Here is a 26,493-nt window from a genome sequence, read left to right on the forward strand (position 1 = left end):
GACACAATTAAATGCTAAAATGTTCTCAGGGGCGAGAAAAGAAAGACAAGCAGGGAACAAAAGAGAATCAGGGTTTTTCTCTAGTTGCCTTTTAATGAGAAACACCTTAGAAACATCTCCTACTTCTCGAGATTTCTGGAACTATAAATGTTTGAACAAATTGACTCTTCGCTTTCCAGACCATCTTCATTTTTTAAAAGTTGGGACTGACAGGCTACAAAGACTGTTGAATTCTTAGAATATTTTAAATGTAGGACAGAAACGACCACTTTGAATGTATTAAGAAGTCCACAGACATGGCGGCCGACTTGTGCATACAAAGCCACAGGTGAGCTTGCAGTTAGGTGACTATGATTGAGTGGGTCCTATTAGTCCCATTGCTTCTCTGGTTGGCTTAGAGTCTGTGTCTTACAAGCCCGGTGTTTAGAAATACAAGGTGTATCTTGCCTAAATTAGTCAAGCACAGTTAGAGCAGAATGTCCTGAGATGAACGGAGAGGTAGAGAGACTTCCATTGACTGGCCAGCTTCGTGCCGGCTCCTTCCAGAGAGACAGCATGCAGAATTACGCATACAGTTGCTGTCTTGTAGAATAAGGTCTTTGCGATTAAAGCACCCCATGGAGTGAACTTCATAACAGAGGGGAAGAGGAGGGGCTTGGCAGGATGCCGCAGGATAAGGGTGTACTGCTACTTTAAAAATTAAGCATGCACGCCCCACCTGACTCCCTCCCACTGACTAAGGTACCAGCTTGAAAGCTAGGACAGCTCAGTTGCTGAGGGGCCACCAAGCAGCCTGCACTGAGGTACAGGTAACCTTTTGAGTTATGGGGAATAGTAACCTGAGTGCCAAGTCTTACCCGGGGTCTTCCTGTTGCTGGGGCCTATTTGCCAGAAGTAATGGGGAAGGGGGTGTTACAGCAGGGTTGCCAGACAACATGGGACGGAGGTCCCGTCCAGGAGCTATTTCTCACACTGAGGGGACTGGTTGAAATGCAATAAAGAGATGGTAAACTCAGCTTATTTATCAATACAATTACTTACACGGTATTAGGAGTCCATATTTAACCTCCAAATACAGAGTCATATGCGGAAACATTAGCACAAATGCTTGATAAATATTAGGCGCAGGGCAAGCAGATGGTATTGAGGTTCTAATCAGCTTTGCCGTGAGCTTAAAGTAGCTGTGCAGGCTGGGATGGGGGGAAGGCCCAGAGTGCTTAGCTAGCTAGCTCCGCTTTGGGCAAATGCAAGTTAGCTCTGGTCACAACATATGGTGTTCCTAAAAAGAACTAAAGGGTGCTTTGCCGCATTAATTAGAGTGGCTAGTGCCAATTCTCTGGGGTCAAGTAACAGCTCAAAGTAGCTATAAGCTTCTACAATTTACAATCATATATGAATACACAAACTGATTGTTTTATACATTGATGATCGTGATTCACCCCCCCAAAAAAAAACCCATTAAGATCTTTATCATATTTTTTTGACTCTTAAGTTGTATGGTTCAAAAGTTCGCCATTGTTTTCATAGGGATGGGGGTGGGTATAAAGTCTTCATGCTTAGAATAAACTCCCGATCTCTTGTGCGTTGTTCTCCAGACACCAGCTTCATGTTTCTGTCCTCTCTAAGGACATCCTTACTCTGTCTTCCCTGTGAAAGTGTCTGCGGTCTCCCAGAGATGGAGAATCTCTGTATTCAAGTGCCCAGCCTTCCCAGTGTTCATGGTGAACAGAGCATCCCTGGACAGTAGTTGAGGAAAGCTTTCATCAGGTGAAGAATACTTTTCTGTCATCATGTATTACCTGGCTCTCTCATCCGGCTTCCTGGGTCAGGCCATTAAAACATCGATCCTTGCCTATTTGGCCTCAGTGTTGCTGGCTGCCTCGCAGGGCGTTTTCCCAAGGCTGGAGAACGTGGGTGCTTTCAAGAAGGTATCCATTGTGCCAACCCACGCCACGTGTGGATACCCAGGCCCCAGCACCTTTTGTCGTAGCGCCGTGGCAGCTGAGCATGCGCAGTTGTGTGCCGAGAGGCTGTGTATCCAGGACTGCCCCTACCGCTCTGCCTCTCCTCCCTATACCGCCCTCCTAGAAGGCCTCAGGAGCTGCATTCCTGCAGACCACGGTGATCTCCACCCTTACTCCAGAAGCAACTCCACGAGCTTCATATTCGGAAGTCACAAGAACTGCCCCTCTCTACAGGCTCCGAGGCTGGCAGCAGAATTTACCTTAGCCGTGTGGTTGAAGCCCGAGCGAGGCAGCACTATGTGAGTAACACTAGCTATGTTTCTGGGTTTCAGTTGGCCCAGAACCCCTGTGAAATGGGAAGTTGTGAAAATTAGTGGAGCCTGAGGTCTCACCTAGGAATTAAGGTGACAATACAGCTGTGAACCTACGGGGGCCTCCGGTTGAAGACCAGCTGCTGTGTGTTCTCCTTTCTGGCTCTACGGCCTGAGTATTGTTTCCTGAGAGGTTTTCAATCTGCTGAAAATGGAAAAGGAAAATGAAATAGATTTCCTTTCATTTGAAATAGTTGCATTGGGGTGGGGGGAGGAGGTCAATCTGTCTGAACATAAGCCAAGCACATATGCAATGTATATTATTTGTAACAGTTATATATAGCACACAATAGAATTATATAGTGATAAATATCGACCATAGCAGAGTCATTTATTATTATTTCTTTTATTTCTCATAGGCTAGCTGACTAGTGCCCGTAATAGAAATAGTTGTTATGTTTGAAGTCTTGCTTGAGGCTTCCATATACAAAGTGTCCCTACAAGAAAATAAAAATTATTGACTAGGCAGGTAGTTTTCTGAAGGCCTGGGGCTGGTTTACTTACATTTCTTTTCTCAATAAACTTTTTATGCGATGAATGGAAGACGTTCCCTTCCAGGGTTGAACATGCAGACAGCACCCCCCCCCCCGCCAGTGCAGTCTTTGACCCACGTGATGTTCCCATCTTCAGATTCGTTAGGACGTGGGTGAGCATGAGAGGTTCTCAAGAGCTTGCCAGGCGTTGAACTTGCTAAGGATGCCCTAGACACGATCAGGAATAAAAACCTCCATGGAGCCAACTTCGGATTGCGTAGTCACACGTTCTTCCTGCCGTCTTCCCTTCTCTCGGGGACAGCCGACTGCAGTCCCCCAAGTAACACAGAGCCCGCCTAGGATCACCAGCAACATTTCGACTGAGCTTTATTTAATTTACTTTTTAAATTTTGCTAGTTCTGTGCTTCCGTGTGTGTGCAGTGCCTATAGAGGCCAGAGAGGGCCCTCGAGCTGCCGCTGTGGGTGTTTATGAACCACCTGACGTGGGCTCTGGGAACCGCACCCAGGTCTTTCGCGTGAGCCTCTTAGCCTTTGAGCACCTCTCTGCCTCCCGTAGCTCTTCCTTTGTTTAATATCCCACGTGCTTTTGCCATTTCCTTCCATGCCTCACGTGTGTTCCAGTAACTCTCACGCCATCGTTGGTCTTCTAGCAGCTAGTGTTGGTCGCCTGCCCTGGGGATGTTTGCTTTGTGGGACTGTGTTGGAAGAGCGTCTTAGAACTTACGAAACAGCAAGGAGATGTAGCCATCTCACGAGCTAATATGATTTAGACACCTTACGTACTTAACGTTTCTTCTGCCAAGGGAAGGTTTATCATGCATTCTGCTTTTGTTTTGTTTGGAGTGAAAATAATTTGCAGTCCATGACCCCTGCTTCAACTGCATTCCTCTCCCTGACCAAAAAAAAAAAAACAAAACAAAAAAACAAAAAACAAAAAACAAACAAACAAAAAAACAAAAACAAACAAACAAACACAAAAAAAGAATGCTGGAAATGTTGGAAATGTCAGGAAATTGAAGGTACTGGTCATGCCGCCAGCACCCAGACTCTTAAAACATCTTCTCAAGTTCGCAGAGACATCTCTGTACCAAACGCCCCTTCCCGCCGGCTTGCTCTCCTAGTGGTAAGACACAGGGGCTAGCCTGGAGGTGCTGGCAGGAAGTTTATAGTTTGGGGGATCTGCTGCTTGTATCAAGGTTATTTCATTCTTGACGCTAAAGTACCTGTGGGAATTGGGGGAATTTGGGGGTGTTTGCTCTAGATAAGTAAAACAAACAAAGCACGGATTATCCAATTGCTGTGTACTCAGGAGCAGAATAAATCCTGTTCCTAAATATTTTACTACCTGCCTCCGTCTCACATTTATTATCTACCAAAGCTAGAGTGTTTACAAGCAAACAAAATAGCAAGGGAGATAATCAATAACATATTAAGAAAAGCATTTTCAGCAAGCTTGGGGAAATAAGTCTGCATTTGGTAAATACATTCCAGCATAATGATTGGATTCTCACTTGTAGATTTCATACTCAAGACAAATGAACAAAGAAAAAACTCTTAGACTAAAGGCCCAGAGAAATAGGATAATGGTAGATTATTTTTTTTTCATGTCAGTAAATCGCAAATATTCGATTACCAAAGCATTAAAAATAGCCTGCAGTAGAATGTATGTATGTATGTATGTATGTATGTATGTATGTATGTATGTATGTACTTTAAAAGCTTTTATCTAAAATTATTTGCCAAAATTAAAAATGCCTATTTCATATCTTACCAAACGCAGGCAAAAAGAATTGTGAGTTAGGGTCAATAAAGGAGAAAGTGGTGCTCTGAGAGCTTCCTCTCTTCTCCAACTTGGGACAAACATAGATGCAAGTGAAGCAAGGCTTTTAAATGATCCCTGTGAGGATAATTTTGAAACATCTTTTGCAGCAATTCCTGGATGGCCCAATGTTACCTTCATCTCTGGGATTCTCTGACTGATTTTGATTACTTTTGGGGAGGGAGTCTGTAGTATCCCATATATCCTCAGGTCCTCAGAATCCTGGTGCTCTGAGGGAAGGAGTCTCTCCTCCTAGATGGCAAAGCCTGTTTAGTGAGCAGGAAGGAGGACTGCTTAAACATCTTTGAGTTGAGAAGAGCAGTTTGTGATCAGTGATGCCTGTGGAGGTGCCTGGCCCGAGTAGATGGAAGTCAGGTGAGGGAGGAGCCCTGGCCTCTGAAAGGCACACCAGACAATCTATAGAGAAAGGGACCTTATAAAAAATTCCCGCCCAGAATGGTGTCACTCCCTTGTCACCTCAGCACTCAGGATATTGAGCGAGAGAGCCTGCAAGAACAAACCCAGCTGGGGCTGTGTAACAAAACCCAGTCTCTAAAGTAGCATAAGTGGGACCCAAGACCTAAGTCCTTCCTAAAAGGTGGCTTGTGCCATCAAAATCCTTCTTAATCTTATTCCTAGAGAGAAGGCTTCCATCCAGAAGCACTATACCAGGTCAGTGTTTTGTGGACTGTGGTCACGGAAGATGTAGGTGGCCATCTTGCACACACTGCTCCTGGCTTCTGGCCGGTACAAGATAAAGAGGATGAGACAGTGGTTGTTCTGTCTCCATTTCATCCCAGGAATCAAATAGAGCAATTCTGACTTCAGGGCTCATAACTCAGAGCCTTCCATGGACTCTAAATTCATTTGACATTAAAAGAAGGAGAAAGATTTGCCCTGGTGACTCAATACCCATGTGGGATGTGGTGTGTCCTACCACTTCTTATAAAAGGAATAGCAGGGAGCTAATGGGCCAGTAGCCTAAATGTTAGTTTTCCAGGAGGATGAGATGACTTTACCTTCCGCCATGAATCTCTAATGAAGGGTGTTGAGGCTCTGGGGAAAATATTGTAAATAAGAATTCCTTTTTTTTTTCTGAAGTGAAATGACTTCTGTTGGATAAGGGTTTCTAGGGGTATCATGAGATTCAGGTACTTACTCATAGTGTACCACTTTGGGTGGGGCTGGGGTCCCTTTAAGAGGACAATACCTCAGCTTATCGTTTTGCTTGGATGCTGACCTTTTCTGTCTTTTCTGGTTGCTTCCTTAGGTGTGTGCTAGAAAAGACAGCGGATGGGCAGATTGTGTTCAAAGTTACAATATCTGAGAGAGAGACCATGTTTTATTATCGCACAGTAAATGGTTTGCAGCCTCCAATAAAAGTAATGACACCAGGGAGAATTCTTATGAAGAAATGGATTCATCTCAGTGTGCAGGTGAGTAAAATAAAAAATATTTAACATTCGGTTAAACACAGAGATCCGTCTTCCTGTCTTTTCTTTTAAGTGGCACCTACCCAGAAAAACTAAAACTGATCTAAATCCCGGGTCTATGCAAATGACAGCGAAGGAAGACAGATATTTCAATGACCTCATGGTGTATCTCATGATGAATTCTCAGTTTCTCCCCCACTAAGGCTGCTGTAAAGCTCTCAGCCCCAGAGCTGAACAGTAATGATGCCTTGGGCACTAATCACATGTCCAGAGAATCTCTGTTTTATTTGGTCCCTGCATTTTATGTTTAGACGTTAAGCCCTTTAGAGTCCAACACCCATCCTGCCAGTTGTGGCAGGCTTTAAATCCTTACTCAGTTCCTACAGCTGTCTTTCTCAGATTGCGTCTGTTGACGTGAATGGAACTTGGCTGTTGCACTGAGGCGGTGACCTTAGCACTGGTGAACTTTGCACTGGAGGCACTCAGAAGGTGTCATATTATCGTTGTAGTTGTCACCCACAGTTTGGAAGAACCTTCCAGGCCGTCAGATGCTGAGATAGCTGCGAGATGTCTGGCATTTGCAGTGTTGAGAACAGAGACAGGGACCGCCTTTTGTTTCTTCAGGGCTTCCTTTGTCTCAGAGCTGCCAAATCCACTCTTGCTTTTCAAGCCAGAGGTAGAGCATGCTCCATTTCCCAGGAGGTGCTCCTGTATGGGTACTCACCCAGGGACCAGCAGAATTCCTCCTCACATTTTATGGAAATGATCGTTGACTTTAAACACACATGGATGAACATGTGTATACATACGTACAGGTGTGTCTATACTTTTACACATATATATTTATGTATCTATATATAAAGAAAGCAAGCATATACTGTGTATCCATATATATCTATAGCTATATCTTAGAGCAGATAGATAGATAGATAGATAGATAGAGAGAGAGAGAGAGAGAGAGAGAGAGAGAGAGAGATATGCTGGCTCCTGCCCTGAATCAGGTACTAAATAGATTTCCTTAGTGGTTGATGAGGATCAGACTCCCTGTGTTTCTGTGCCACACCACAGTGATAGATAGATAGTGGATCCCACCTGATGTCAGTCCTGTATGACAGCTGGACTCTCTCCTGGCAATCCTCAGTTGATAGTGGTCGGTAATCAACAGATAGGGAAGCGCTTGTCTTATTTCTAGAAGATGCTCATTCTGACAACAGATTGGCACAACCAGGTTGTGCTCTAATTTTAAAAATGAGAACATAAGAAATTTTGTATAAAGGGACTTTGCAGACATCACCAAAACATCTGTCTACAGCAAATCTTGGTGTCTGCAACAATGAAGCCAATCTTTCTGGGTGCCTTTGTTTTGGCTGATCTGGGAAAACAGACAGGGATTCGTCAGACAGCAGTGCTTAAGAGGCAAGTTCCAAGTGCAAAGAGGTAGCTGTGTCTGAATGAGCATCCCAGAAGCCCAGCCTTGTGGGGGGCCCCACTGGAGTCACCGTCACTGTTCTGCATGTAGCTGAAGTCATCTCCTCATTTAGGTGACATTTTGTTTTTAATTCTTCCCCTCTTTAAAGGTTAACATACCGATGGCTTAAGATTTTGTTATTTATTTATATTTCATGGGTATGAATGGTGTACCTACCTTTAGTTAGAAGCACTTCTATGTATATAGTGCCAGAGGAGGCCAGAAGTGGGGATCAGACTTCCTAGAACTGGAGTCACAGAGGTTATGAACCACCACGTGGGTGCTGGGAACTGCACCTCAGCCCCTAGAAGAGCATCAAGTTTTCTTAACAGCTGGGCCGCAACTCTACTCCCAGCCCTGGTGATTTAGTGAGGCTGCATAGAGTTTAAACTGTTTATCTACCAAGGGACAAATTATCCTTTCTGATTTATACATGTTTTTCTTTTTCTTTGTTTTAAATTTTTAATTGGGTTTTTGAGGCAGGGTCTTGACTGACAGCGCAGACATTAAGCTGTTGCCCAGACTGGCTGTAAATTGCCAGCCCCCTGCTTTTGTTTCCGAAGTGCTGAGATTACAAGTGAGTGTTGCTGTGCCTGGCTATGAAGTTTTTAGAGTAAACTCGCTGGACTCTAATTAAGTCACAAATGAAAACATCACACAGCGAGATTAATGATGCTGATTAAGCACTCGCCCGTTCCCAAATCCATACATGTCACTGAACCTCTCGCTGTCACAACGGCCATTCTGAAGCTCTAGGCTTCTCTTAGGGTCTTAGCCATTCACTGTCAATTTTATTTTTATTCACTTATCGACAACAAAAACCGAAAGCATAATTAACTTTATATTCTTTTTCATGACCGCTGTGTCTGTTTGTTACTACTCGTAAACTGTACAAAACGCTGGATAGCACTGTAACATTGTAATACTTCTGTGTGGGTCTGCAACATGCTCTGTTCATCTTTCCCCTTTTAATCCTTGGTCTTGTGTGTGTATACATGTGAGCATATGTGTGCACATGTGTAGGTGGGTGCAGGTATCCATGAGGGCCAGAGAAAAGGATCAGATACCCTGTTCCATCACCCTCTACCTTGTTTCCTTGAGACAGGATCTCCCACTGAGCTGGGAGTTTGGCTATGGGCTAGCAAGCTTGAGTTATTAAATCTCACATCTCCACTCCTGACAGCACACTAGGCCAGGTGCACAAAACCATGTCTAACTTTTTATGCAGGAGCTGGGGGTTTGAATATAGGCCCTCACACTTGCACAGCAATCTTGCTAATTTATCCAAGGAGCCATCTTCCCCAGTTTCTCCATTTTTTTTCCCTAATGCTTCTAAAATCATGTCTTTTGATTTGTTTGTTTGATTGAGTCTACGGTATGACAGTTTAATGTCTGTCTTTCTATTTGCTTTTGGAAAATGATGCAATTATATCATAATCTCAAAAGTTACTAAAATAAGAGAGGACAGCAAGCACCCACTGTAAGAGAATAAAAACATAGAATAAAAAAATCACACACACAACCAACCAACAACAAATTAGTGTATACACACACACATACCACACACACCACACACACATACACACACACACACCACACACACCATACATACCACACACCACACACACACACACCACACACACCACACACACCACACACACCACACATACCACACCACACACACACACACACACACCCAATCAACAACAAAATCATACACACATACACACACACCACACATACACACACACACAGACACACACATACACACATACACACACACACATACCACACACCACACACACCACACACACCACACACACCACACATACCACACCACACACACACACACAATCAACAACAAAATCATACACACATACACACACACCACACATACACACACACACAGACACACACACATACCACACACTACACACACACACATACACACACATACACACACCACACACACACATACACACACACACACATACACACACACACACACACACCACACACACACACACACAATCAACAACAAAATCATACATACACACATCCGTGGAAACAAATCAAAGGACTAAACAGTATTGGAGGGATGGTTGCTAATACTAAAATGGGTGCTCACTTCTCCTACCCTGAGCTTAGTTTTCTTCTCAGGCTAAACACCCCTTGCCAAGAGCAAAGACTGAGGGATGCTCAGCCTTTCCCTTCTGCGTGATGCTTCCCAGTGAGTTGGTGGGAATAGCTTAGAATAAGAGCTGACTGGATTACTTCTCTTTCCTTGATCAGTAGCCTAAGAAAACCAAACATAACCTGGGATACAGCTTACTTGAGACAGACTGATTATTTCTCCCAACCGCCCAGGACAAATTTGCACCAAATTCTTCTGTTCCTCTGAATCCCAGGTTCCTTGAGAAAGTCCACACGAAGTGGCAGGACAGGAAACCCACTGAATAGAAAGTGCTTCAGGACTTTTCACCACCCACAACTGCTGTGTGTGTGTGTGTGTGTGTGTGTGTGTGTGTGTGTGTGTGTGGCCTTTGTCTTGGTGCATTTATACAATCATGCCTAACACCCAGCCCTATTTAGCAGGCCCCTGTGCTACTAACCACTTTAAATCTTACCTGCTATGTCCTCCCATGAGCTTGCTTCAGCAATGTTTCAGTGTGGCTGCACTGAGCCACAAGGTAGGTGTTGGCTAGGACAACACAGGGCTACTTGCTAGGAGCTCCAAAGAAATAAAACTCTGAACCTCTCTCTCAAAGTACCACATGGAGTGAGACCTTCTCAGGGTGGCACCCCATGACAGCAGCATGTATCATGGGAGTTCAGACAATGTCTGGATTCCCCATATCTCTGCCTTTACCTTCTTGTGGCATCTCCCAATGCCGAACCACTGTGGCTTTAGTGTTTGCTCAGTACGTCCTTCCCTCTGTTCCCATGCTCTGTGTTCAGAGGCGTCATTTAGCATTCATTTCTCATGGACAAAATGAAAATATTGAGCAATGGAGAGGTGTGGCACAGTGAAAGACACTGTGGTTCCTGGTTGAGGAGGTTTGAAACCCCAAGGGATGGTAGGCATTTCTCCTGACTCCCAGGAAACCAGGCCCGTCACTAGCCCACAGCCCTCCACAGATTTGTGGCCATCAGTCACGTAAGGGCAATGTCCAAAGTCCCTTCACAGGTGGAAGACGTGACCACAGGTCAAGACAGATCTCCATTATAATGAGGTACCTAAAGGCCTGGAGGCTTAGCCAATGAACTTTCCTTCTGAGACACTCCTCCCTGAAAAAGGTATTTAATCTCAGGCCTACCCTGAGAAGTGATTTTACTCATCCACTGTCCACCATGACAGTAAACACCTTGAAAGTATGGGCTGCCTCTTCATCAGGATCCACCGTGGGTAGCCAGAGAATGGGTAGCCACAGAGGCCTTCTCTTCATAGCTGCCATCTAATCTCCTGAAGCTCAAGCCTACCTGTCTTCCAGCAACCAAGCACTCTTCCTGTGGAACCAGCCAGAGCTCCCCCTACCCCTGCCTGATCCATCCCCCTGAGCCCCAACTCTGTTCTCAGCTCTTCTTCCCCATTCTGGTAGTGTCTGGACATCAAGAGCCTGAGAACCAGATGGTCTCTGCCTCCTTGCAGGCCCAGGGACCCCTGAGCCAGCTCTGGCTGTATCCTGCCACAGCTCCACAGACTGCACTTTCCAACCCTGGAACAGTGTCCCATGGCTTCCCAGAGCCTGCCACCCACCAGGCAGCGTGGTGTGGGGTAAGCACGGCCAACCCCTGTAGCAGAGTGAGTGCAGGACCTCACTATTCATCCTATAGAGATGGCCCTTGTGACCAAATCGATGTAATTAGTTCCATCCCCAGGGCTCTGAGGAGTGAAGGGAGAGAAGCATGTCCTGAGACACACCACTTGACTTCTGGTCACCAAATGAATGCCATTGGATATACATGCACACATACCATGAATAAATTCATGCTGTAAAAAGCAATTTAAGAACTCGGAACGTTAACTTCCCCACAACATTTTTAAATGCCTTTAAATGATTAAATCCCTGGGCAATAAAGATACCAGGAAGGGTGAGCCATTGGAAGCAGAAGAGACCTAACATGCAAACCACACAAACCGTCCCAGCGATGGCTTTATCAGCATTCATGTGAAAGCTAGCATTCTGAGATAAGAACCCTTGGAAAATGGGAAGTTTGTAAATTAATATTCATTCAGGGACTTCAATCTTAAATGGTTGCTGATTTAAATTTTGTTTTGGGGTTTAACATATTGGCCATTTCAGATTATGTAATAAAGAAATTTATTAAACCATACTTTTTATACTGAAACTCTTGGGAAATCAGTTCATGATTTCGTTAAGCACAATTGAGATAATCTTTGTAGATCCTTAAGGGGTCAATATTAATATTGGATTCATATATATTGTCAAACTATAAGATAGGTATTTAAAATTTTTGGAATATATAGAGAAATTTCCTTGAGTATTTTGTTGTGGATTGGCAGGCAATACTGCTTGGGAGCGTTGAGCTGCGGGTTACCCCAAGCATTTAGCTGCATTTAGCCCCAAGTCTCCTGTGAAAATTGTCTTTGCTGTGTAAGTGACTCACACACTTCATGGAACCTATAGCTTCAAGGGATCACCAGTAGAGTCTCTGTAGAAACCATGCTGAATTACATGCTGTAAGCCATGAGTTGCAACTGACAGTGTCAGGAAGCTGAAGTTTCAAGGACTGTTTTAGCTATAGGGCCGTTCACATGGTCTACGGCATCTCGAAGGCATCTGCGTACACTGATCAACTGAGTTCCAGAGGAGCCTGACCAGGGCAGTATGAAGAAAGGCAGCTTAATACAGTGTGGGGAGAATGTATTGGTAAGTAAGGGTGGCAGCAAGGAGGAGGAGGGGGAGGAAGATGGAGAGGAGGAGGAGGAGAAGGAGGAGGGGAGGGGGAAGGGAGGGGGAGGGGGAGGAGGAGGAGGAGGGGGAGGAGGAGAGGGATTATAGAGTGAGCCCTGGTTTGTTTGTGAAGTGCATTTTGATTTATGTCTTCAGTTTGAAGAAAGAAAACTATTGAGAGCTCTGGAGATAGATATGTAGTTTAAGAAACAATTTGTTAGACTAGATAAACTAGTATCCTGGCCTTGGAGTAGCTACAGGTATGCACAGTTAATATGGCTGTTTAAATGCCCCTGGTGATGGGGCCAGGGCATTGGAACAGGGATGGTATGGAAGCTATCTCAGGTTAGAACACTGTCTAGCAGTGTTCACAGGAGTTCTACCCTGACTCTCACCCCCATTTCAAGGCCTCCCAACCACACTGCCCCTTCTCCTTCAATAATTCTCATCGACTGCGCTTGTACCTTCGTGTGCCTAGTCACATAAGCATGTGTGTGCATTAAACGTCCTCTCTCTGGGCGGAGCCATCTCTAGCCATTTGGCCAGCACCTAAGTTAGTTGAATGTTTTTGGGTTACTCAGAGCAAAGTTAGAGCAAAGAACTTGTGAAGTGTTTAGAGCAAAGAGGTAATCATTAGAAGGATGGTTTTAGATGTGGCGTGTGTATCTATCACACCAACAATCTTACATGATCACATTGCAAATGCTGATTGCAGCTGTACTGTGTTGACTTGGGTTATGCTCATTGTAGAGTTTAGAAAACATGGGGCCCTCAAGAGTTAGCACAGCCTGCTCATATACAGTATTAAATTCATTTAACTTTAAAATAAAATCCACAAAAAGGGGTGTACAGTGGTTAAGACAGCTTCTTGCTCTTACAGAGGACCAGAATTTGATACCCAGAACTCACAATGGGCAGTGCACAAAAGTGTGTAACTCCTCTCTCTTAGGACCTTCCGGGATCTCAGAGGACATGCTGGCACACAAACATTCACATAGGTAAAATTGAAACATTTTAATAACTTAATTGCCACAAAACTAAGTCATTTTTTAAAACCTAAAGGGTCATTTTCAAGGCTCTGTGACCAACAAGAGCAAAATGCCACAGGAACTGAAAAGACCCAATTGTAACAGAAATATAATTTCGGCATGTTTCTAGATATTCTTACATATTTACAATGTATATATGTATGTGTTAGGTTTTACATATTTATACGTTCATAGAAAGAGTCTATACACTTTGCAGCTGTATCTCTCATTTCTACAAGTGGTTTAAATGTCCAACAGGATTATTTTTATGTAAAGCACCACTTAACCAGTTCTGTGCACAAGTCAGTGCTAAAGAGTGGCTCAGTAGATAACAGCGTTTACCACCAAGCCTAAGAGCCCAGCATAGATCCCCAGAACTCACATGATGGAAGGAGAGAACTGACCCATGTAAGTTGTTATCTAACATCCATATGTGCCTTATGATGCACACATGTGTGCGTACATGTGTGCACACACACACCCATACACACACACACACACACACACACACACACACACACCCCAGTGTTTCAAAAGGAAGAGAAATAATAGAAGGCTTGCTAAGCTATGTCCTACCCTACATCGTACTTGCGTACACCTACTCAGCCTTTGCATGGCTCAGCTTCAGAATGGTACGCTGACAGGGTTTTGGTCAAAATTATATAGCATATTTAAATTTTTTATCTTTCCCTGGGATTACAATATAGGATACATACTTTGTCTGGATGCTAGGCAGTTATTTATGGTGAACTGCAGATTCCACGTATTTGTAGAGTTCTAAGAGTAACCCACTCACTTTCTCCAATGTCCTGGGTAGCACAGCTGTCATGATTGGAAGACTGAGGTATTTAAAACTTCATCCTCACCTCGACTCACACTCTTTCTACCTGGATTCCAGATTGCTAATCCTACTGCAACCGGAACATCTGCATTTCCAGAGTTCATATGTGTGCAATAGGACACATTCAACTGAACTGTTACATAGAGAATAAAAAACATTCCACATACACAACATACAGAGCCAGTGCCCTTTCTGACAGGGGATGTGTTGCATGTGAGATAGAGGCTGGTGGGCTTGAGTGCAGCAGACGGACTATAAGCTTTGTTACATGAAGAATAGTAGACAGACCAGACTGTACCTTAAACATCATTGGGAAGGGTGCAGCTTCTTAAGCAAGAATCTATAGATACGGTGGGAAGGGGACAGGGATGGAGGGTGAGGGGTGAATGGGGACATCCATGTTGTGGTCAGTTTACATGTTGCTAAGCGCTACTTGACTGGAGAGAAGGAGAACAAGTTATCCTGAAAACAAGGGTGAAGGCAGGCCACAGTAGGCCAACTGGAATGGTGCTGGGTGAATGAGAGTCAGTTATTGATAGCTGAGAACAGTTCAGTTACACAAATTAGCACCTTCGTTGATAGAAGGAATGTAAAGTTGACAGATCCTGGTATTCTGCTCCATATAGTTTCATGTAGTCTAGTTTATCCAAATAGAGGCCCCAGAAAAATAATCATGTTTGTGATATATACCACAAGCTGGGCCTCAGTTCTCGGTCATAATTTCCACCTTTGAAAGTCATTAGAATTAACAAGAAACTGGCTTCCCTCATGCCCACAGGCCAGCACGTCTTCAGTGGCCTTAAAGGGGGTCTGCATGTTGCTTCTTTCCACCCTGATGATCTTAGAAGAGTGTAAGAAAATATGGCAACCAGGACCCAGTGCAGGAAATTACTATCTTTAGATTGGAAATGTTGGGACAAGTGCTTAAAGAAAGGGTCATATTAGTTAATTCTTGAAGACTAACAGGTTTCCGGTTGGTATAGAAGAGGGAAACAAAAAATTCTGTCTGGAAGAAAGAGGGGAGTGAAACATGGAAACTAAAGGTGTCAGTGAGAGACACTGAGTTATCTAGAAGTTTGTCATTGTGTCAAACAAAAATAGCTCAGACATTTAAATGAATAAAGAATTTTGGGGGGGGGAGGAAAGAATATCTCTTTTGACTCATAACTTACGTTTTTTGTTAATGGATTCTAAACATGCTTAATAATTTTTATTATTTTCATTGCCATTATTAAAATTATAAATACAAGATCTATATGATGTATATACCAAATAGTCTTGTTTAGCTCATGTGTGTAACAGAACAGTACAAGGCCCACTGTAGTGTTTACCTTGATAAGTTTGAATGTCATCAAGATAATATTTTACAGCAAAGACATGAGACCAGTGAGATAATTTCTACTGGGACACTTCTAATCAAGACATACAGAAAGCCATGAATAAATTAACATTTAAACCTAGAAACTGATATTTGAAGATGAACTTACCTATTTATTTCTGTAAGAGAATGGTTAGCTCTCAACAATAGCTATAAAATATATAATATATATAAGAAATATATACAAATATCATGCTCTATGTTGATTCTGTATGGCACTAAAGTTGAAATTTGCAATAAAAACGTGTTTTTCTGTGTCTACTTAGTTCTTTTATTAAACAATGTCTAGTCTTGAAAATGCCATCATGGTGATTCTGTCAAATTTATAATGGTTCACATCCGATGATGGTGCTGCTTAAACCCGTTCACCGAATGGAATTGCCATTCTGAGCATCTTCCCCTAAAAGCCAAGTGTAATAAGACTTGGGTGATTTTCGCTCTTTTGTGGGTAGTTGTTTTTGAGCCCAAAGGGCTGAGTGATGCCATTGGTTGTACATCACTAGGCAGAGCAGCGTGCATACCCCCCCAGGGTGGAATCGGGCTCATGGTGTGCAGCATTTCGCAAAGGAATAGAAACTATGGCTGTTCTTAAACACAGACTTGAGTAGTTTTATTTCCCCATCTATTTTCTTTGGTATTTCCCTCTTAAATATAATATTCTAAATTATTCAAGGTTTCCGTATGAGTTGTATTCAAGGCTAAGGAAAAGATAGTTTTAAAAGACATGTTTCTAAGAATGGAAAAGTTATAATAGGTCAACCTACTCTCAAGTAATCTATTTATAAGTTAGTAACTATTTATGATGGGGATAGAACTTTCATCATTTCCCCTTCAAAATCATATGATAATGACTCCTCAATGTGCGCTTGGAAAGTAGAAAGATAGATATATTTTGTTTGTGCTTCATATTCAATTGCTTTTATCTTGGGGATGGGAGGAAGGCAGAAAGAGCAGAAACTCTACAACTTAAATAAGGTTCAAGAGCAAAGCCAAGGGTCATGAAGAGAAGCTGAGGAGTCTGAGGATAAAGCCAATGCCCACGCGAGCATGGGGGAAGGAAACAAGAGAGCGTTTATTACATGCGCACGCTGTGTAACTTACAGTTGACTTCTGGGAATGGAATCCCCTGTGTCATTCTAGTTATTTGGAAAGAGTCTTCCATACAAATAATTTGGAGGTATTTCCATTACAGTAACTTTACAGAAAACAATTGAATTCCATGTCTGGGTTAAAAATGAGACACAGGAAGGGATGGTTGAAGGTACCTCACACCTGTGGACAAATACTGACCCCTGTGAATAAATTCCTTCCAACCCTCCCCAGGATCACACACAGAAAGCCCATCAAAATGTATAGGAGAAAGGCTTTGGTCATTATTAAAGCAGCGCATGTTGTGAGAATATCTGAAAACTTAGGGGCTTGATTCTTGAAGCATATACATTGCGCAGATAGTCCTTTTCTGTGTTTTTGTTGATTGATATTTTAATCATATATATTTATGGGATACATCATGATAATTTGCTACATGCATGCAGTGGGTGAAGATTGAATGGTGGTAATTAGCATCTCTGTCTCTTGATAATTCAATTAACATAATTCTATGTATTTATGAACTGGAGTGCGACGTTTCAATGAATGAACATAATATGTACAGCTCAAATCAAGATGCTAACATTTACATCTCATGTTTACCATGCATTAAGGCTGAAGCCTCTCTGCTCGTTACACAGTGTTTGATAGGCTGCTGTGGACTTTGGTCACCCCACTGTGCTGTGGAGTGCTAGAACATGCTGCTTCTACCTAGCTGACCTTTGATTCTTTAGCTCTTCCTTCTGCCACCCTTCTGTCACTTGTAATACTCATGACAGCTGTTTCACGTTCAGATCTCAATTCTATGTGTGCTGTTCTTGTGTCTGGTTTGTTTCACTTAGCATGGTGCCTTACAGTTCCCTTAATTTTACTACAATGATAGCACTTTTCATTTATTAGAAGATTTTCAATAAACGTGAAATACCACATTTATAATCAGTACATATCTTGATGGGTGTCTAGGTTGATTGCATAAAATATACCTAGAAGTGGTGTGGCTGGAACTTGCAATAATTCTATTTTGGGGTGTGTGTGTGTGTGTGTATGTGTGTGTGTGTGTGTGTGTGTGTGTGTGTGTGTGTGTGTGCAATCTCTATTATATGGCTTTACTAATCTATATTCCTAAATTTGAAAGTTTTTTCTCATATTCTGCTTCTTAATATTTTCTAGTTGTTTTAAAATAAATCATAAACTAATGATAGTTATAGTAATCATATTATGCTAGCTAGAAAAAGTCCTCCCTCTTTGACTATATTTCGGTTAAATTATCCATTTGTATTCTCTTCCTCCTCCTCCCTCCCTACTCTTCCAGGATCAAGTAACTCGTTTCCTATTTTACACATTTCAGACACCAGACTAGGCATGTTCAGGGTCGTTAGCGCCATAGAACTTGTTATCTCTATAGTAGGAGATCAGTGCTGGTGTCTATTATGGATGGTTGAGAGCATATGGTACTAGTCTTTCCCTTAGCTTATTTTATCTAGCATCGTATCATCCATTTCCATCCATACTGCTGCAAATCAGTTTACAGTTCACCCAGTTGAGTAATACACAACCAACCATATGCATATCTTTCCCCTTTTACTTAGAAACAGGCTGGATGATTCCCATTCTTTACTGTTGGGAATGGTAAATAAGGATGGGTGATAGGGCTAAATTTTGGGGGCTTTCTGTGTAGACAATTGTGCTATGTGAAATGTAACATTGATTGTTCATCTGTATTTTCATGTTTCCCTTGTAGCATTGGCTAGGATTCCTAAAATTATATTGTGATACAATGGTATCAGTATCCATCTTTATTGTTCCCATTCCTCATCTCAGGGAAAGTAATTGAGTATCTCATCACTGAATGGGATGCTAACTGTAAGGACTTTTGAAGGCATCCCTGTCTGAATGTATGAAATCTATCTTCTATTTTTCTAGCTTGAAATAGCATTAATATTAACAAATTTCAAATACATCTTCTGAACATGATTTTTTGTTTAATAAACACACTCCCCAGCTTTATAATATACTCAACTGTTTAAATATTAAAAGAACCCCACTCCTGGTAGAAAGATGATTATAACATTTTATTAACTTTAAAGGGTACTCATTTCCTAAAGCTGATAGATGGGACAACACCGTAAAGTCTATCTAGACACAAACAACAAAGATTTGGTGTTGATCATTGTATATCTATCTTCAGTTATGAATGAGTTTGGGTTTGTTAAAGGTTTGTTCTCATTTCCATGTCTAGTCATTCAATCACATCGCTTCTCTTTGGCCTGTCAATGTGGTTGACAACACTGATGGATTTTCAAATATTAAACAAATACTATATAACTAGAATAAACCCTACTTACTCCTTTTCAATAATTTCATGTGCTGCTGGCTTTGTTTTTTTTTTTAACTTTCTCAATGTAGGAATTTAAAGTCAAGAACATTTTCTTTTGTATTATTAGCACTGGCTTTGGCATTGTGCTATATTACAGTTGTATAACTTAATTTATTTTCTAACTACAATCATAAATTTCTATGTCTGCATTACTTTAGCTGTACCATGCATATTTCAGTGTTTTAGCTGCTGTTCTCTCTCTCTCTGTGTCTCTCTGTCTCTCTGTCTCTCTCTCTCCTCCTCCTCCTCCTCCTCCTCTTCTTCCTCCTCCTCCTCCCTCTCTCTCTCACACACACACCACAACACAAAACACGACATAGTCTTCTCTTGAAGGCTTCTCTTTTACTTCCAATTTGTCTTGAATTGTGTTATGTATTTTCCAATTATTTAAAGAATTTTAAAATCACACTTCTAATACTGATTTCAATTTTGGATCCATTTTAGACAGAGGACATAATTCGTTGGAAAATTTCCCAGTAGATCAGTTTGTCATTTGTTTTGAGTAAATGTTTCCTCTTCAATTGAAATTCACATATATTTTCCTATTGTTCTCTGCATTATATATTTTCATGGACTTTGTTTTGTTGAAATAATTTCCTTTAAGCATTCTTAAGTGTGGTTTGCCAATGACAAATTTCTCCCACTCTCTCACACATATTCTCGATGTTTAGGTCTCTTGAATCGTGACAATTTTCTTTTTGGGTAATTAATATCATCTAGTGAGAATTACCTGATAAAATATAATTTGTGCATTTTCCTCATTTTTCTTTGATGCTGTATCAGCTTTTGCTTCATGCATCCAGATATGCTTTTGTTAGGTCTGTGCGCACTACAGTGATTATGTCTTTCACCTCAAGCAGTCTTATCCTTATGTAACAACATTCCTTACTCCCAGATTTTGGCTTGTTTTCAAGTCTGTGTTGCCTGATAGCAAACATGGCACCCCTTTTCTTTATTTGATTGATACCATAATACCAGTCCCTCAGGTTCATGTTATTGAGTGGTGATTGGTTTTGGTATACATTATGTCTATTTTTCAGTCATGCATTTTGATGATTTTAATATGTTTGTGAAGAGAGAATCTTGTAGTAGAGTCTGTACTGGGACTCAGGACTCTTCTGTAACCTATCTCAGATTGCTAATGTCACAGGAGGAGTATACTCTGTGCTTAGATAAACTTTAACATCTTGTTCTAATCAATCCATTGTCTACCTTTCACTAGTTGGTTATTTAGGCTTTAAAAATCTAAGTTTCTCAGTTGTATTTTAGTCTTCTTCCTGCAACTTTTATGATGTCTTGTATATTTTGTAGTTGGTGGTGGCCTCTTTGGTTAATTTTCCTTCTGCCTGTTTTCTGTCTTTCTTTCTATACTCAAAGCACCATATGATACTTGAACAGATTCTATGATCCCTCCTTCAATTCTAAGTATATCATTTATAGAGTGTTTTAATGGCTGTGGTTGTTTACACATACACAATTCACTTTCCACAGTCTACTGACATCGACACCTTCTTCTGCTGAAGGCCTTACTTCCACCCAGGCCTTTCCTTCATCCTAATTTAAATCTAATTGTCTTGAGTGATGTGCCCTCAGCACCTCTTCATCATTTCACAACGTTTGTGTACACCTAATGTCACAAACGAGGAGGATAGTTATTACCCAGAGTGCTACCGTTTCTTTGTTTTGTTTGTCTTGTAGAAAAGAGAATTTTAAAGTCATTCATGAAAGCTAAGCTGAGTGAAGCTAATAAATACCCTTATGCCCTCTCATGTGATGATGTCCTACTTTTCCTCTTCAATGTTAAAGGGTGTTTCCTGCTGGCTTTAATTTTGTGACTGGCAATTAATGTCTCTGATCACTCAGAGTTCTATACCACTGTTCTGGCTGCTTTGGATTTGACCAGGAATCTGCTGTTCCGTCAGCTGTTCTGCACTTCAGCTCTATCATTCCTCTGGTGCTTTTTTTGTCCCCACCCCCACACCCCGCAGAGTAGTTTTGCATGTTTCCCTCTTCCCTCCCCTTACTTTCTCTGAGCCTGGGGTAGGGATATTGTTACAGATATTTCAGTTGATATGGGTACCCATGACCAGTTCTGTGTTTTGGCCACTTATATAAAAAGTACAAAAGCCAAAACCAAAACACCAGGAACCACACAAACAAAACCAGAAGGGAATTATTGCACATGGAATCATAGACAATAGCATAATATAAAGTAGAAGAAAGCAGAAAGGGGGAATTTTAGAGAATTTATAATTATAAGCCCTTGTATGAGGAAACACTGATTTAAAATTGATTTCTCTAGCTTTCATTGTGAAGCATTAAAGAAAAAAATGATTAGGCCCTAAGAATTGGAAGGGAGGGAATAATAACAATAAGGTCAGAACCTAGTGAAACACAAAATAATGGGTTCCTTGAAAGATTGATGAAACTAAAAACCTGATATAGTATGGGTCTTATAGCTTGAATGAGAAAAGAATGGAAGAAATGCAAATTTATACCAGAGGGACAACATAAATACTTCTTGCTCAAAAGTTCCTCTGATGGAGCTATCCCTGTCCAGTTATTTACAAGAGACAGTATGTTACAGTGGCTATTTTATCTGTGCATGCTGGAAGCTCTAACTTAGAGGTTTCTCCAGTGTGCTAAATAAATGGACATTATCAAGAAGACATGGGGGTTGATTACTGTGTTGCTCCTGCAGCCCTGGGATTTGACCATCTTCTCATCTTAATGTGCAGTCTTCTGTATTTGCTTCCTGTGTTATATTCATGCCTTCTGACTATAGGAAGAAAAAGACTGAGGAGAATGAGATTGGGTTGCAAAGAAATGTACTAAGTACTTATCTACCACTTAAACTGCTAATTAGCAATAAATTATTGACCAGGTTTGAAGAACATTGGCTGACAAAATGATCCTTAGAAAATTTTCTAACAAAAAAAAATGAATTCAATATGGAGGGCTTAAAGTAGAAGTTATGCTGATCAAATAATCAGAGGTTGATTCTGGCAAAGCTTCGACGTGGTCCTATCAACATATAAAAGTTGATGAAAGACTGCCACAGCTCTCAGATCCTTAGCTAACTGTGAAGTGCTTGAGAGAAGACAGTCCAGAGCACCTTCAGACTTTGAGCACTTTTCTGCATCCCTATGCCACTATGGAAGTTGAAGGCAGCTGAAATTTGTTCCAGGGTGAACGACACTTGTGAAGTGTCTGTTGTTAACTACCATGGTGGGTAGAGAGCCATTCTCATGATTAATTCTCAGTGAGAAATAGGGATAACTGTGAACTCAGCATCTAGTTAGCATTGGTATCTATTATGTTCCTGCTGCTGCAGTAAACAGCATGACCAAAAGCAAATTACAGGAGAATCCATTTATTTTTGACTTAAGTTTCCAGGGGAATTGTTGGTGATGGTTGACAAGGCATGAAAGCTTGCCAATCACATTTACACACACACAAACACACACACACACACACACACACAGGAGAGAGAGAGAGAGAGAGAGAGAGAGAGAGAGAGAGAGAGAAGAGAAGAGAAGAGAAGAGAAGAGAAGAGAAGAGAAGAGAAGAGAAGAGAAGAGAAGAGAAGAGAGCTAGCATTAGGGTAAGACTAAAACCTCTCAAAGTCTGCTCGTAGCAATGAACTTCCACCAGTTCTGAAAAGGTACATGATAACCTCCCTATGGCATGCTGAATAAGAATGTCCCCAAAGGCTTATATGCTTGAGTAGTAGGTTATCAGTGAGTGCCACCACATGGGAAGGATTAGGAGGTGTGACCTTGTTGGAGTAGGCATGGCCATTTTGAAAGTATGTGTATGTCACTTGGGGTAGACTTTGGAGTTTCAGAAGCCTAAACCAGGCCCACTGTTGCTCTCCCTCTCCCTGCTGCCTATGGATCCTGATGTACAACTCTTATTTACTACTCTCACACCATGCCTGCCAGCATGCGGCCATGTTCCCTGCCATGACGATATTGGACTAAACCTTTGAAACTGTAAGCAGGCCTCAATTAGATGATTTCCTTTGTAAAAATTGCTGAGGTCATAGTGTCTCTTCACAGCACTAGACCACTGAGAAAGACCAAAGTTGCTATCAGGGAGTCTGGTGTTGCTGTGACAGGCCTGACTGTGCTGCTTGTTGGCAGAATGAGGACTTTGAGACTTTGGATTAGAAAAGCACTTGGATGTGTTAAGTGGGGCATAATAGGCTGTACTAAGCAGGGCATGGAAGATAGTGGTGCTGAGGGCAATGTAGATTTTGATAGCCTGGCTCAAGAGGGTTTCACAGGAAAAGAATATTAGTAAGTAGCTTACAGGCCATTCATGTGATAATTCTGCAAATAATGTGGCTGCTTTCTGCCCTTGTTCCAAAAAAATCTGCCAGAGGCTAAACTAAAGAGTTTTAGGATTAATAATGTTGGCAGAGGAGATTTCAAGACAGCCTAGTGTTGACTGTAGTGCTTGGTATTCATTCTTATGCAGACCTAAAATAAAGAGATGCGAGCTGAGCAAGTAAAAATACAAACTGTTCAGTTTGAAGAGAAAAGGAGCATCAGGAAGTGTGATGGAGTTAAGTTCTGCGTCCAGGGTGATAAACACATTTAAAAACATTTGATGTTCAATTTGGAATAAAAAGAGTGGTGATCACAGAACAAGACCCATCGGGCTAAGCTTCCAACTTGTGCAAAGGAACTAGAGAAAAGTTTAAGCAGTGAAAGGAACTATGGAAGACAGAAAGCTGATAAGATGTATTTGAATGAGTGGGCTAACTTCCAGTTCTACAAGTAGAAGAAACTTAGAAGTTTCAGCAACATGATGTTGGCTTTAAACTCCAAAATACTAGAAAGGGATTGTGGAGTCTTCTGCAGTTAAGGAAAGCCATTGAAGCCAGGCCTGTGTCAGAAGGCCCAGAGAGGCCAATTGAGTGAAGCTATAAAAGTGAAGCCCATATTTTGTTAGAAATCATAAGATGTTGGAGGTACCATAGTTCTGGGGTATCTGACAAGGAGAGCTGCAGACTGGGTGTGGAAACAGCCCAAGAGACAGAAGTATGCTGCAGTCATACAAACTGAAAAGATTTGGAGATCTGAAGAGTGCTTTGACATCAGACATGGAGAACAGGATCTGGAGTTTGTCCTGGTGATTCGTGGTCTTGCTTTGGTCCAATAGCTTCTCACCATGCTCTTTCCCTCTCTTTTGGAATGGTAATGTAAATCCTCTGCCACTGTGTGCTGGAAGCCTGTGATCTTCTCTTTTATTTTATAGGGTGTTATAGTTAAGAGATATCATTGAGTCTCAGAAGGGACTTTGAACTTTAGACTTTTAAATGCCGTTGAGCTGGTATAGACTATATGAAGTTTTGAAGCTGGACCAAATAAAAATTTTCATTACGACATGGCTACCAGCTTGGGGCAGGGAGTAGAATGTGGTGATTTGAACAAAGATGCACCTTATAGGCTCATATATTTGAATGCTTAGTCACCAAGGGGTGGTGCTTCATCGAAAGAATTAGAGTTTACATGTAGGCTTTTTGGAGTTGGTGTGGCCCTGTTGGAAGAAGTGCGTCTATAGGGGTGGGCTTTGAGGTTGCAGAAACCCATGCTTGTAGATTCAGATACAGAACTCTAAGCTACTACTCCAACCCCACATCTGCCTGCATGCTGCTACACTCCCTGCTATTACAACAATGGACTGAACCTCTGGAACTGTAAGCAAGTCACAGATAAATGCCTCTCTTGTAAGAGTTGCTGCGGTCATTGTCACTTTGCAGCAATAGAACATTGACTAAGACACTCCCCACAAAGCCACACCAGCTGAGAGCTACGTGTTCGAATACATGAGCCCATGGGGGAGCATCTCTCATTCAAACCACAGGCAGAATCAATGTGTCAATGTCTCAACAGGTTTACCTGACCAAGCAGTCTTCCGGGAAACGATAGGTTGCTAACATTTCATGTTAATTCAGAGTTTAGAGAGAAGACATGGTTTGCCTGCTTTATTTTCCTTGATTTCCGCAGGTGTCATTTACATAAAACTTCAGATGCTGAGTGTCAGCCTTAGGACCTGAAATCTTGTCCTTTGCAATGTTGCAGTTACCATCAACTTACCTACTGTAGGCCTGGCTGGGTTCATGGCATTAAGAAAGCAACTTCAGTAAGATGCTAAGGTAGCGACTATCATTTTTGGTAACCCTGGTGGGGAGGGTGTTTGCTTTTTTAATATGTACTGCTATGTGTATTTTTATATTTACTTGTACCGTCTGTAACTAGCCCATGTAATGATTAAAATAATAAGCACAGCCTGATCATGGTTAAGATAAAAACCAAGGATAAATTATTCAATTAATTAGAGCTAATCCAAATTAGCGTCTTTAATTATGAGTTGTTGTTAATTTTTCCTACAGTCTGTTAGATATACTGCCCTAAATCACTAATGCAACCATAACTGAGCACTGTCTATAGGCTACCATTCTAGTATTCTTTTTTAGCTTTTTAAATTTTACTTTTGAGACATATATATATATATACATATATATATGCAGTTTATCTACATAATTATCAACCTTGCTTTCCACCTTCAACTCCTCCAATGTCCCTTCTGCTATTACTACATTTAGGATTTATTCTTTAATTATTATTGTTACAAATATGTATTTGTATGTGTGTGCATGCTCACATGTGCTTGTGCACCTGTGTGTGTGTGTGTTTGTGTGTGTGTGTGTGTGTCTGTATGTACAACCTACTGAGTCCATCCAGTATTTTTCATATCTATATGTGTCCAGGGCTGACTATTTAGGATTTAACAATGGGAATATTTCACAGGGGAAACTGAGTCTCCCTTTCTCACAGCTGTTGACAGCCTGTACTTCGTCTTGGAGCAGGGCCTTGTGGAGTCTCCTTTGTCCATGTTTTCATGTCAACTGGGTATTGTCCCCATGCTGATTCTGTTCAGGTAACTGCATCATTGAGAGTTCATGGGTACATTCACCCTGTTTAGAGGGTGCTGTCTAGCAGCAGAGATCCTGGGTCTCTGGCTCTCAGACTTGGTCTATAATCAGCAACAGTTTTCCTTGAGCCTTGGTGCGAGAAATAGGTTGTAGATATACTTACCAGGATTGGGATTCTCTGGTCAGCCATTTTCTGCATTTTGACAAGTTGCGAATTTCTGTAACATTCTATTGTCTGCTACAAAAATAATATTGTTGCTAGCCCAGTCATTGTATAGTTTTGAAGGATTTGAATGAGTAGGACTACTGACATTTTGGATAACCTTTAAGATAGAATCAGAAATTTCCTATAGACACATAGGCTTACTG

The 26,493-nt window shown here is 41.6% G+C and overlaps 1 protein-coding gene across 1 annotated transcript in view; it reads left to right on the plus strand.

Annotated features, from left to right (window-relative positions):
* Window positions 1-1,612: 1,612 nt before the first annotated feature.
* Window positions 1,613-26,493, plus strand: part of Ush2a (usherin) — a 666,484-nt gene continuing 641,603 nt past the window's right edge. The window contains exons 1-2 of the mRNA NM_001302219.1: window positions 1,613-2,263; window positions 5,919-6,084. Coding sequence (NP_001289148.1) covers window positions 1,791-2,263; window positions 5,919-6,084 — 639 coding nt within the window. The 5' untranslated portion in view covers window positions 1,613-1,790. The remainder of the gene's footprint in view (window positions 2,264-5,918; window positions 6,085-26,493) is intronic.

This window comes from Rattus norvegicus, chromosome 13 (assembly GCF_021556685.1).
Source record: "Rattus norvegicus strain SHRSP/BbbUtx chromosome 13, alternate assembly SHRSP_T2T, whole genome shotgun sequence".
NCBI classification, from domain to species: domain Eukaryota; kingdom Metazoa; phylum Chordata; class Mammalia; order Rodentia; family Muridae; genus Rattus; species Rattus norvegicus.